The following is a 14,732-nucleotide window of genomic DNA, read 5'->3' on the forward strand; positions in this document are numbered from 1 at the left end:
ATGCAGGTAAATCTCATTAAAGTTGTTATTATGCCACCTTACAGACATGGAAAACTAATATTTACCTATTTCACAGTGGTGTTCAGAGGCTTAATTGGTGTGTGAATTGTTTCAAGACACATTGATAAAAACTCCATGGGAGTGCAACTGTTTCGGATTGACTGAGAAATTGGTGGGGAGGAGGAAGGGGAAATCAAGATTGAAGACCATCACTGCTTATACACAAGCATAAACATCAGAAAAGGGCTAAGAAAGCTCAAGTGAGTACAAGCAGGTAGAAAACACTATCTTTGGTATGGAAGTCACTTTGCTCTATATTAAGGAAGAGTTTATAACATTTTAGCTGAAAGCTTTCCAAACCGGTCTTCGCAGCCCCTCCTTGGTAGTTGGCCGTGGACCCGGCAAGCCACAAAGGCGTAACAAACAGCTCCCCTAGCAGTACTACCTGACTCCGGAGCCCACCTCACCCCTGCCCCACGTGCGGCACCTGCACAAAGACCTTCTGGAGGCCACCGCAGCCCAGCCGCAGCACCAGCGGGGCGCTGGAAACACCGGTCCCTCACCAGTACCCATGCAGAGAGCCTGAAGCCGGCTGCCCTCTCCTCCTCCTCGCCTCCCTCGCCGCACCGGCAGGCAGCCTGACGCCATCTCCCCCGCACACCTGCAAAGCCGCTGCAAACGGAGCTGGAAGGAAAGGCTGGGGACTCGCTGCTGTAGGAGCCCGCTGCCGAAGCCTCAGGTGTGCAGCTGTGGGATGGCTGAACAAACCACCGAGGGCCCATCTAACCCAAAAGGAATGAGTTTACCTACACACTTCCCAGGGAAAACCAAACCGACCTCTGAAATGTACACAACAAAGTCACTGCAGGCGGCGTACCACCAGCTTGGGGTTTGCTGTCTGGTAGGTAGGTGTGCTGAAAGCTTAACCGCGGAAACATCCAAGTGAACTTTCATTTAAATAATTTATAATTTGTTATCTCTATATATGTTATATTCGTTATCTATCTTGCTCATCTTCTCTCCTACAATACTACTTCTGGAGTTCAAAATTTCCAGTCTGCCTGGAATTCTTGATAATCTAACCCAAAAACTGTATAATTACACTGCTCTGCTGAGATAAAGACTATTTTTCCTCATGACTTAAATCTTCCAAGAACCATACTGTATATAAATGCTAATATATACCAGCATGCATACATTATCCATTATGTGAAGTTCCAGATGATAGGATATATATTTTTCCTATTTTAAAGCTCAGACTTAACCTGCAACTCCACTGGGAAATCACACAACTGAGTATCTTCAGCCCCTCCACAAAGGCAGGCATGGGAGCATATCGGGCTGCATCCCAGCAAAGAAATGCTCAATTATTTATGATCAGAAGAAAAAACAAAATGAATACATACATTTTTTATAGTGACTTTGGATACTATTTGTCCCCGACACACAAGACAGACACCTCCTTAAAACTGCCTGCAGGTAAAACGCGTGTGAAATCTCCAGCAGGAAGCTTCATCAACATCCCGCTAAGTGATCTCCAGTGTAATTCATGCAACTATCACGTTTATTTTGCCACAAAATAGAAGTGTGTTGAAAGAAGTGTAGTTTCCAGTCACATTTAAATTATGACATAAAAACTAGATCTTAAACCCAACACTAATTCGATGAAAAAAAATTGCATACAGCAAAACAGACTGAGTTTTATAAGAAGGCTCTGAGTGCCTATTTTCTCTCTTTCACTGTCCACACCCCAGTTTGATACAAGCGGAGAACCGCTGTAAAGGAACAGCTCCACTGTGAAATGTCTTACATTAATAGTTTCTGTTTCGGTTTACAATCACACAGTTTCCGACAGCTACTTGTGGTTTGGTTTTTGTGTTGTTTTTAACCGATCATACGAACCGTGCAAGGAAAGCACGGGTTCAACAGATTGATAAAGGCCTCCTGCAGACTATCCACAATCCAAGTTTTAGTCTAAACTTGAATAGAAAATAAGAAGTAACACAAGAAAGGAGATCAATCTTCAAACAGCATTTTAAATATAATTTTTTTTTTCATATAGTTACTTCCTAATTTTGATAGTGTCTACTTCTGTATGGTGGCTGCCTTCCCCAGGACAGAAAAGGAACCCCAGAATAAAACCACCCAAACAACCAACCTGCCTTCTTGCTTTTACAGAAAACTGCCAAGCAAGTACTATTCTCCCTATTATATGGCTGCACATTATTTAACATCAATATACCAGAGTAGAGTAAAATTATCACAGTGCTACAAGTCTCTTGAACGCTGTCAAGAAAGAAGTCCAAGGCCGTGACACTTTCAATCATTTAAGTCTTAGATCAGTAGCTAATGTATGCCCCTAGGTGACTTTGGCTCTAGAAATACCCTGTTTTTAACCCCAGTTAGCACAGGGTTTTGTGCGGCCCCTCCCACTCAGCACCGTCCTCGCCCCGGCAGGATGGGGGACCTCGATCCGTCCCCGCGGGGACCGCGCGCATCCCTCCCCAGCACGCCCAGGCCAGCCCGGCGCTGCCGGCCGCCGCCAGCCCCGGTGCCCCTGACGGGCCAGCCGGACCGCGGCGGGGGGAACGCTGCTCACACGTCCTTCCCTGATGGCGCAGGCAAGCGTGCAGCTTCAGAGTCATCACCAGCAGCTAGAAATGACTAGAAGCAAGATCTACTAATGATTTTGTCATCCCCTCCTCATTTAATAGCCAAAAACTCAGGTGCTTTTCTTTGCTCCCAACTAAGTTTTATTGCTTTCGTTGTTATTTCCTCAGAGGACTATTTAATTAGTTCAGAATGCCAACGGCACACAGATCTTATGCTTAAATTAAACAATAGCTTAAATAATGCTCTAGGGAGGTACTTTTCCCAGCCTGTTATTTTTAGGCATCTCAGAGTGCGCAGTGCGCTGTGCTACCACACTGGCAACAGAAAGAGGAAGAGCAAGAATGTTTTTCTCAACAGATTTCAACTCAAGATCCATCTAATGATTAGCATCAAAATTCTGAAATAATGAAATATGATGGGTCCATAACTAGAGAAACAAGCAACAGAAAGCATGATTCATTGCCCTAAAAACAAAACAAAAAAAACCCCAAAACACAACTCTTTAGCTGTTCTCACCCTACTTTGTTGGGTTTTTTTATTTTAACAGAAAGTTGTCACTGACAAAGCTGGAGGAAACAGCAGCCAGAACGGTCAGGAGCCTGTTTCCCTCTAACTGCAGAGGGCAGGCAGAAAAGTCCCTCCCTGCAGTTGTAGGTTGTCTGTGCAGAAGGAACTACAAAGCAGACCAAATGCTCATCTGCTCTGGAAACCTCAGCTAAAAAGCTACCAGAATATACACGAGCTATACTTTGCTGTAGCAGTATAAAGGGAGAGGAGAAGATGGGAGAGCGCCCCTCGCAAGACATGAGTGTGTAGGAAGAAGCACTGGTACAGATGGCAAAATGCTCACCCTGGCTGGGAAGACCTCCAACTTGGAGCCTGCTGATTTAAGAGGATATAAAAGACAGTTAAATGAATCACCCAAGAAAGATCATTCCTCACTATACAAAAGTGGATGATAAATAGGAAAAAAAAGGTTTGTAACTTGTTTCGTCAACTACAAGTTTTTTTAATTGGTTCTTTTTACAAGTGTTATATTTCAAGAAAATAAAACACAAATGACATCCAGCTTCAAGGGAAAAAAAAAAAATGCAAGTTACTTACTAGGCAAGGTGAAAAGCTTATACTGCAGTATGACCAGCTGCTGAAACAGCTAAAATATGTTTTGTTCTCACCTTTCCCCACGACCCAAACCAAACAGCTCTGTGTAACAGATGAGAAACTGAGAAGGGTGTAGACAAACTGCCATGTCCCACCAGCTTCCAAGCAGTCACCAGAGAACCCAAGGCCGAACCTAAGCCAGGGCCTGAAGTCGCAGGATGCCTTACGGTCACATCCCAGAATTTCTAAGCCAACTTTATTCACTGCCTACCACGTAGATGCAATTTGTCAGAAAGTCCAGTGTCAGACGTTAAGAGTTTCAGAATCACAGAATGCTTTGGGATGGAAGGGACCTTCAAAGGCCATCCAGTCCATCCCCCCTGCCATGGGCAGGGACATCTTCAACCAGATCAGGTTGCTCAGAGCCCCATCCAGCCTGGCCTTCAACATTTCCAAGGATGGGGCATCTACCACCTCTCTGGGCAACCTGTTCCAGTGTTTTACTACCCTCTTTGTAAAAAATTTCTTCCTTATATCTAGTCTGAATCTACCCCCCCCCTTTTAGTTTAAAACCATTACCCCTTGTCCTATTGCTATTGGCCCTGCTAAAAAGTCTGTCCCCATCTTTCTTATAAGCCCCCTTTAAGTATCGAAAGGCTGCAATAAGGTCTCCCCGCAGCCTTCTCTTCTCCAGGCTGAACAACCCCAGCTCTTTCAGCCTTTCCTCATAGCAGAGGTGTTCCATCCATCTGATCATTTTTGTGGCCCTCTTCTGGACCGTCTCCAACAGGTCCATGTCCTTCCCGTGCTGAGGACCCCCAGAGCTGGATGCAGTATTTCAGGGGGGCCTCCCCAGAGCAGAGCAGAGGGGCAGAATCCCCTCCCTCGCCCTGCTGCCCACGCTGCGGGGGATGCAGCCCAGGGTACGGTTGGCTTTCTGAGCTGCAAGAGCACATTGCTGGCTCATGTCCAGCTTTTCATCTATCAGTACCCCCAAGTCCTTCTCAGCAGGGCTCTCAATCCCTTCATCCCCCAGCCTGTACTGATACCAGGGATTGCCCCGACCCAGGTGCAGGACCCTTGTTGAACCTCATGAGGTTCACACAGGCCCATTTCTCCCGCTTGTCACTGAACTATAACTAGCAACAAGTTTGCTCCACAGCATTTAACTTTAATAACCACGATCATCCTGTTCTAAAGTAATATTATGACCTAATTCACTGCCTTTAACACCTGGCAGTTACACTTGCCGCAGCAGACCCAGTGTGGATCATCCACCCAGCAGCTACGCACATTATAGCTCGCATCAAAACTGCCCTCTGAAAGCAGCATTTTTACAAGCGTGCCCACCCTGCAGCGCCAGGGAGCATGAGAAGAACTCCACAAGCAATTTTAACGCAGTCATGAAGCAGAGTGGATTCCACACATAAATTATAGATATTGGGATACCAGAAAAACGTCTCTTTTTCTAAAGCAAACACATAATCTGGTGTTGTAGCAAACAGGATGTGGTAAAAAGAAAACCAGCTAAAGGTGGTTACGCACTCCGCTTCGAGACATGCTGTACTTCCCCATGAAGCTTCTGCTGTGGAGGAAGCAGCTTCTGCGGGAACAGCCGGCTGCTGGGCTATTAAGCGCTGCCAGAGCATTTTTCTGCGTGGCTCTATCATCTTCATGTCCTCTGACTCATTAGGCGATTCTTAGAGAGTTCAAGATCATTCTGGAGCATCACTCCTGCAAACAGCTATGCCATCTTCAAGAGGTGAGAGCAACCTATTTGCCCTCATGAAGAAAAAGATGTAAATAGAGGACAGACATTTGTTTATGCAAATCTTATGAAGTCTCCAGGCCATTTTTATCCCTGGAAGGGCTGCTGCCACACTGCACGCTGACGGAGTGTCCTCCTCTTATTTTGATCCTAGAGGGCAGAGCAAAGGTTTTGGTTTCCAAGCCCAAGCCGCCCATGCGATTCCTGGCAGTTGCACACCTGGGGGAGGTAGCAGGGAGGGAATCTGGGCCAATCTTTTACAGTGGGACGTGGAAAGCACTGAGCCTAAAAGGATTTAAGGGCTCATTAACGATAAACACTTGCAACTGATAAGACCAGCACCATAATTAGACATACTCATAGGAGAACATTCACCTAGGACATCAGAAAGACTTGTATCAGACAACTGATCAAAGCCCTGGTATTTACATTTGAAAGAAGGATACTGAAAACCAGAAAAAACAATGACCTGGAGCTGTAAGAAAGAATTGTGGTGTGGAAAAAAAAGCTTAACAGTCCTCATCTACATCACTTGCCAAAGGAAAAAAATAGGTAGCTTGATGAAATTTTATAGTTAGCATATAGGGAGAAAGCACTGTATACTAGACTGCTCTTCAACTGAGAAAATAAAGGCATAGGAAGAGCCAGCAGCAAGGGGATGAAGCAGCAGAATTACAGCTCATGATCAGAGACTCATTTGACTCAGGTTGATTTTAAACTCCTCCGAGCAGGAGCTGCCTCCCGTGGGGCGTCTGCCCCAGACCTGCACACGCAGGTCCAGCCTCGGCTGTGGTCTCTCCACATCCCCGCCATACAAAGAGATAACAACAAGAGTAAAAAGGTGATTGCACTTTTAATTACCTCACCGTACTTATTTTCACAGCCTTTTGCATAATGCGTGCCTAAAACTGAAGGTACTTTACCACAAGCAATTATGCTAATGTCTGGAAACAGAACTAATTTAATGGCAAAGAACAAGCTAGAAAACACAATAAAATTTAAATGAACAACCACAGTAAGGAAATACAATATTTTCCAGTGCAATGCAAAGTCTTCTGTTAAAAAACGGTCATGTTTATCTTCAATCTTTTTTTTCTTCCACTCTAAATCCTTCTTCAGAAGTAACCAGAACTCCAGCAAAGGGGTCACAGAAGACCTCCTCATTTCCAGGTAACAGAGGGCAAGTAGTGCTATGACTGTGCCCAGGGGAGAGGAAGAAAAAGCCCCTCTGCACATCTGTGAACTATGCATCTCAAGATCTGGGGTGAAATTAATACGTTCATGAAACTCTGGGCTCTAAAATTCCAGGTTTGATGGCTACCAATGTGGGGAAAAAAGGAAGATCAAATCCTGCCAAGGTTACAGTTACCTAACTGTAATTGCTATAACCTACTAAAATATTCTTCACTGTTCTTTGGAACCACCTATTAATGAAAAGTATTCAATTACATAAATAGAAATATCCATTACATATAAGCTGTTCTGTTTGACCTTTTTTTTTTTTTAAAGGGGCAGGGGGGGAAGACTACTTCATTTCATTGTCACCAAACAGAAACACACAGTTAAAGTCAGCCTGTGTTCGGTTGCTTAAAATTCCACTTATTTTGCAACTGCCATGCTATAGCAAAATACTAATGATTCAGCACAGACATCTAAACTGAAGCACATACTGAGAGATGTCAGCACAAGCAAACGAGGTTGTCCATGCATTTACAGTGTAAAATTTTTGGCCAGAATAAAAAGTCTTAGTTTTTATGCACAAAGATACAGACTACATTTCAAGTACTGTAATACAATGAAAAGCTCCATCAGACTTCTATGAACACACACTTTAGACTGGCATCTCCAACAACCCTCTTTGGAAAAAGCTATGAAACCGATTAAAGACAATCTGTGATACTATACAAGACTATTATTTAATCTGGCAGTATTTAAAACTCTCACTCCAGAATATTCTCATAGCTACTGAGCTGCACATTTCCAGGAGACCAGGAGGGCTGGATATTTCTGCTCCAGCCAGGAAGGGAGACCAGCTAAAGCTCAACCAGCCCAAAGGTGCCCCCATTGCACCACCTTCCCCGGGAACCAGGGCGAAGCAGCGCTTTGCTCTCAGGCGTTCGCTTCCACTGTTAATTACAGCCTCCGTGTATTTCAGACAGGAATAGATCCACTGAGCTCCTCAAGTCTTCCCAGCCCGTTTTACGGTTTTGTCCCCATTTTGCAAGACAAGAGCAGCTGTACTGTCCTAGCAGACATTGCCAACCCACTCCACAAATCTACTGGACAAAGATTTCACAAGCCCCTCATGAAATCCATTCCCCTGCTTTACTACCCATCCTACTACTAAAATGGTTTTATTCATATCCAGATTTTTTTTTTAATTCACATGGTAAGCCTCTGGAAAATTGACTAACCTCATCATTTCTGCAACAACTTTTCTGGTTTTGAAGACTGTTCAACCTCACTTCTCTCTTTCATAGCCGACATAACACCCTATTTCAATACTTCCTTGTAGGTCATATTTAGCAGACTGCTAAGTGAGGTCTGCTCATTCCCACTGCTCTTTCCTGGACTCCTTCCAGCGGGTCCACGTATATTTTGTAGTCCAGTGCCAGGATGGACACACTATTCTGCCAAAAGAGGATTACTTCACATGCCTCACTGGCTACAATCCTGATTTTATATTTAGTCCTGTGATCTAGCTGAGACAATACAACCTACGGCTCACTGTAACAGCCAGGTCAATTAAAAACATCTACCTGATCAGTGGTTCTCCACCCTGTATTTGTGTAATTACTCCAGCACAGGTGTAGAGGACGCTGCTTGTTTTGACTGAGCAGCACTGCATTTTTCACCCTCCTCTAGTTTATGGAGATCTTTTCTAATTCTGTCCTTGCCCTCCGCATGGTTACCGTCTTTCTCAGCACGCAAGCAGAATACAGAGGTTCTCCAGCCCAGCATTCACACTGTTAACTAAAATGCTGCATAGTAACTGATCTCTGACGCTCTTGTGCAAACTCCCTGGAAACATCCTTCCACGTTCGCACGGAAGCACTGATAACTGTTCCTCGAGTCGATTTTCCCAACAGTTTCGCCCCCTGCACACAGCAGTTTCACCCAGGCCACATCTCCCTGTGTTGCTAGCAAGAGCAAACAGTCAGACAGTCAAGACAACATGTATGGTATCTTTTCTACTACTGGTCCCTTTATCAACAAGGCTTATTACCCCTGCAGAGAAAAAAAAAAAGTTTAACTGATGTGACACATTATATTGTTGACAAGCCCATACCAAGTAATATAATTTTCTCCTCGATATAATTTAATTATTTTTCCAGTAGTTTTCCAGAACATGAAGTTAAGTTGACAGATTGCCTTGCTTCATCTTCTTCCCTTTCACAACATTTCATTTTATTGAAGACCTTTGTTTGACTAAGTCCTGTCCATATTCCAGTGTTCTTCAGACCATCTACAACACTGATTTTTCAGCAGTCATTACAGAGAAGTGGCAGGCAAGCCAATCTTAAAAATATTTACATGCGTAACATTTTATTTTTATTTTTATTATATTTCTTGCATATGTAATATATTATATATTTATATTTATTTTTATAGTTTACATTTATATTTATATTTACATGTGTAACATTCATGTGACTTACCAATTTTCTGATGAAAGATCTTGTCGAAGGTTAATTCACCCCTTTCCTCAAGGTATTTCTGCATAACACTGCGGATACTGAAAGAAGAAAAGAAGAAAAAAAGGAGTTACTTGAAACTGCTTCTTTTAAACCAGACCTTTAACATACTTTGGAGAAAAGGATCACTAAAATGACACATCAATGTAAAAGACCCATGCGAAATGAGGTACCACTGCCCATCCACTGCATCAGCTCACAGCACGACAGGCAGCCTGCTGCTCTATCTAAAAATCATGAGCGTTCAACCATTAATGTCAACAGGTCTGTAGTCAACTCACAAACACAGAGAGATTGTTGAATTCACAGAATTCAATGTTGCAAATTATTTTATGAAAATTCAATCTTTGCCTATGAATACCTTTCCAGACATCACCTTACTAGCCTGAAATTAGACTTGCAGTCTCGATACTGTGATTTTTCTAAGTTTGGGGTTTTTTTAAAGGTTCTTAAGAGTTTGAGGTACACAAGAAATATCACTTTTCTGCACTGTAAATATTAGGATATTAGTAATATTAGTACCTATTCAGTGTAGAAGAGACATAACTTTTACACTTCAAGTTTAACATATCAATATGTAACATATCAATAATTGTGCTAGAAAGGTTGGACCAGACGATCTCCTCAAAGTCCCTTCCAACCTGGTATTCTATGATTCTATAATAGCCTACATCACACAGCGTGACATTGCTAGAATTCCCCTTCAAGAATCTATATTTATTAGATAAGGTTTGAAAATGCCGCAACTGAGAATAAATTGGGAAAAAAAAAAAGCCATCGGTGATTGCACATAGTTCCCTTCACTGCATGCCACTACAGAAGCAAGAGCACAACAGTTCAAAGAAGAGCTCCCAGGCTTTCCTTGGGTTTGCCCAGCGGGGTTTTTCTCCCCGTTAGATATTTGTGGGTTGAATGGAAGGGTAGTACGGGGCTGCCACAGGGAGCTGGAGCACCAAACGTTGGGTGTTTTTCCTCAAAAACAGAGAGACGAGCCTACAGGCAGAAGCACAGAGGCAATATCAGGTGGAGCCCTGGACTGGCCTTGCCTCGGGCGAGCTGAGCCCTGGGGTCACAGCTCTTCCCAGGGGACATCCTGGTCATCGCTTCGTTTCTTCACTCTTGCATCAGGTTTGAGCTTGCACCACATAAAATAAACGTACAAGTCAGTCAAAGCTACATCAGGCTGTTAACACTGCAATTGCTATATATCACTTAGAAAATGAGCCAACGTAAGCTCCATTAGGCCCCTAGCTTGGCTGCAGTGCACTTAACATCTACTTTGCCTAATTTATAATGTCACAATCACTCATTTAAACCACATTAACAAAGATTTCCTTTATTTGTCAAGTAACCTCAATATTCATTTTAATATAATGCCTATAAAAATTTCATACGGGCAACAATACAAGTACATAAATTTTAAAATCAATGTAGCCCAGCAGTGCTGTGCCTTGGTAAAACAACTCTACTGTCACAGTATTAAGTTAAATTTTCACTAGACTTTTTCTGTTTCCAATTTTAAAATTGACATTTTCCTATGTACTATTTATTTTTATAAAAATAACCACAAATACCCTGTACAAAGTACTCGTGCCCTAAACAAGACTGTTAAATATCACTCACATTTCTGCAGAAGTAAGACTGAACACCTAATCCTTGTAAAATGCGGACTCTGAACTACTTCACCCCAGGGAAAAAACTGAAAAACCTACTTCTGAAACGCAGCAGAAGAGACCAGTTCTCATGGACAAATTTTAACATTTTCTGGAGAGGAAAAACTAGGTTACTGTGGTTATATCTCATCCATTTTTCCTCTAAAGGCTCTTCATTAACACGTACTTGTGCAGTTTTGGGTCACCATGAGCAGCAGAGCCCTGCGAGGGGCTGAGACCGGCCCCTCTCGTGTGCTTGCAAGGACCCCATCACCAGAGCGCCTGAAAAACCTCACAAATATTAACAAACATCTCTTCTATCGTCTTCGAGGGAGGAAAGTATTTGTGTTCCTCCTCAAATGAGGACCTGAGGCATGAAGTCTGAGTGACTTGACCTGAAAAAAGTCTATAACAAAAGCCAAGAAATTAACTCGAAGGCCCTAAACCCCGATCCAGGAAATTATTCTATTACTAGCTTTTATGTATATCTCAAAGCCCCACATGGGACACAGATCTATCAACACTGTGATCCAAAGCGAGAACTCTGGAGGCTAACCACCACATCACGTTAAACAAGAACTGGGAGGGCTAAACACTGTTAATCAAGTTTCAGACTATAAATTATTCAGTGACGAACTTGCTAGTCTTTTTATTTGTTCATTAAAAACTGAGTCTACTCTCCGTGTATTTTTACAACCTAAACAAAATACTGATTTCAAATGAAGAGGAAGCAGTAAATAGAGATCATGTTCTGTATTCGGGAAGAGCAAGGTAGTAAAATAAAATTTATCATATAATTGACAGAATTGCAAAATTTGGCCGCCTGTCCTAGGGGTAGGTCTTAAAAAATATGCATCCTAGCTTAACATGTTTAAAATGGTGACTGTAAAACTTAATTCTTCTCTTAAAGCCATAAAAGGTTAGCACATCGGTGGCCAAATGCCCCCAAGTTGTACTGACGCTGTCACGTACCGGTGAGCGCGGGCAGGAGAAGCCGTACAGCGTCCCCGGGCAGCGCTCGGCCGTGGAGCAGAGCGGCCAGGACCGGGGGGACGGCCGGAGGCACGCGGCAGCCTTCAGCCCAGGAAGGTTTAGGAGAGCCCCGCAGCTCTGCCCGCCCGTGGGCTGCTGCCCTCTGCATCCCTCTTCTCCCCACCACACCGTCCCCTTGGCTGCCCGTGCTCCCAGGAGGACCGCTTCCAAGTGAACATGGTGTGCATCACCAAGGACCACAGACGTCCCTCTCCTCTGCCTCCTGGTTGACCCGAGCCCATCAGCGCCACCGAGCACAGCACCTGCCCGCGGAGCACTCTTCAGCAATGTCCCATTCCCACTGATCGCTAGACCATTAGTAACGTAATAAGCCTTTTTAATAATAATGACATCAAGAAAGCTTTCCTCTGCTCTAACAAGTGCACCGCAAGAAATTACATAAACATCTCTTAGTCTAGACAACGGGAGAAGATAACGAAAAATTTAACGTATGACTGAAGTGTCCAGGAAAACGCTCTGATTGTGTAACGAACAAATCGCTCCAACGCTTCTCGTCCTCTCCCTTGACATCTAGTACTTCTGGTCTGATGGATAACACGTCAAAGGAACAAAACATTTTTGCAGCTACAAAATCTGTAAAATGATCACAGGCTACAGGAGTCCACACTGCATTCCAGCTTCTAAACAACAGACTTTCACCCCTTCAAAATCATTTCTCCTTATCCATATGAATAAATAGGAATAAATTACACAGAGTGGATTATGACTATCCAGAATAATCACCTTCTAATTCTCACATGGAATTTAAAGCTAAAAATCCTACTGAGTTCAACAGCAATGAAGCAGAATCCATATATCCTTCAGAAGGATGGAAAATTTTAAAATGGAGCCTAGCACATTCCACAAACAAGAAGGAAGGTTCCCTCTCTGCCTTTGTATATTGAATCATTAGTTGCCCTCCACGGAAACAATCTGGATTAAAAGCTGCATTTCACAAAGAAGTAACCATTTCTGAAAAGCTTTCCATACCCAAATATGCTTTCAGCACAAACAATGCGCTAATGCGAGAAGTGGACTTTTTGCATAAGTTCATCTCAGTTCACAGCATGATCTACCTTAATAGCAACACTCAAAATAAGCAGAAACAAAAGCTGGCTAAAAATGAAATCCAGGGAGACTTCAGAAACAAAAGCATATCTGACTGTACCGTAGCAAAACCTTTTGTCTATATATTTTTTATTTCAGAGAGGAAGAAAATAGCAAACAACAAAAATTTCAGAAACGCTCAGTTTGCTGTCCACATACCACAAGTCAACTGAAATAACAGGACAAGTATATTTAGGGGAAATCAAAAGTCAGGCTTAAAATCTTGTGAGAAATGCAACTTGGACTCTGGATACCTCTTCGCTGGTTTAACCGGGGCCAAATTTAAGCACCAGCCCCAGGGCCAGGCACGCAGCAGCACCCGCGCCGAGGTCAGTCAGAGAGAGCTAACGTAGCAGTGAGACAGTAAAGAAGTTTTGGGAGAGTTTTTTATCGCACATAAAACCAGCATCTCAATCCCTGGCAATGCAAACGGTACCCACGCAGTGCCTCACGCTGATGTTGAGAGGTGTGGGCAGCAGGGTGCCGCAGCATGGATGCGGGCGCTCAGCGGGCTCATCTCTTGCAACCCCACGGGAGAAGCTGCCCTTGAAAAAAGAGCTGAACAAAAACACCAGGCTTGTGAAGCAGCTCAGAGCACGCTGCCTGCCCAGAAGCAGGCGGAAAGATGACTATCTGCATCGTCATCAAACTATAAACTTTGTGAGCAGCACAGGTCGCTCTAACCTGGTCAGCTCCTCCACCTCCCCAGAAAAGGGGTTTATGACAAGCGTGAGCTGAAGAATCTGTTAAAAGGAGTTTTAAGCTGCATCTTGAAGCTCTGGGTACTACAGCCAGCATCCTGGTCTTTCAGACTTCATCAAAGAAATCCACTGAAAAGCAACCTTCAAGGTTAAAACACATTCTGTAATTAAAAAGCTCTCACTGTCTACAGGCATGCATGGCGGCATGCAGTTTGACAGGACACAGAGAACAGTCGCAGCGCCAAGGTTGGTACAGGTGGAAAATGCCTACTTGAAAGCACATCTTCTGAAAAACTGAGAAGAAAGCACATGATGTTCTTTTTAACACAGAAAAAGACGTGTACAGCAAGAGCACCACTCATCCACACGCCAGTGCCAACAGCAAGTTACTTCTGCTGCCCTGTCCCCCCCATAACAGATCAGTAAAATTCTGTGACTCCAACGATAAGCATACCTATCAGAAGAAATTAAACTTCCACTGGGTGTACGACTGTATCTGCAACCGCACAGCCCGCAGGAAGGCCACGGAGCCTGAGGAACAGTCCATCAGGCAGCCGAGTCAGTACAGGCAGCCAGGAGCACAACCGCAACGGATGCAGGCATATACAGAAACTAGAAGTTACGGAGGAGAGTAACATAAAGAGCATTCATTTTGACATTTCCTAAAAGTCCCGCTATTAATTTCAAAGATGCATGGATTTTGTCCCTGCAGGTTTGTTATAGTAAATGATGCAGGAGTTCTTTTGAAAGCATCTCACACCTAGGAAATGGAAAGGGTAAAGAAAGATGCAATGGTATGTATACGTATACATACTCTTACTACTGGAACTAGATCAAGAAGCTACTTACTATTGGCCTTCTTACTACTGTATCTTAAAGGAGCTTTTAATTATTTATCATAAAAGCACATCATTTTTTCTTGTAAATCAATTAAGAGTTCACATTTGTGGGATATTATCTATCGTACAGATGCACACGTGCACACCATAGCTTGAAAAAAATGTTTGGCCTCACTGCAAGCATTAAAGAATCATACCTACATTAAGAATGCACAGTTACACTC

The 14,732-nt window shown here is 43.4% G+C and overlaps 1 protein-coding gene across 1 annotated transcript in view; it reads right to left on the reverse strand.

Moving 5' to 3' along the window:
• Nucleotides 1-14,732, reverse strand: part of GRK3 (G protein-coupled receptor kinase 3) — a 78,959-nt gene that overhangs the window by 51,674 nt on the left and 12,553 nt on the right. Inside the window, exon 2 of the mRNA XM_087754472.1 lies at nt 9,142-9,218. Coding sequence (XP_087610598.1) covers nt 9,142-9,218 — 77 coding nt within the window. The remainder of the gene's footprint in view (nt 1-9,141; nt 9,219-14,732) is intronic.

Source organism: Nipponia nippon, unplaced genomic scaffold (genome assembly GCF_047370975.1).
Source record: "Nipponia nippon isolate SJK-2023a ecotype South Korea unplaced genomic scaffold, ASM4737097v1 scaffold_18, whole genome shotgun sequence".
Classification (NCBI taxonomy): domain Eukaryota; kingdom Metazoa; phylum Chordata; class Aves; order Pelecaniformes; family Threskiornithidae; genus Nipponia; species Nipponia nippon.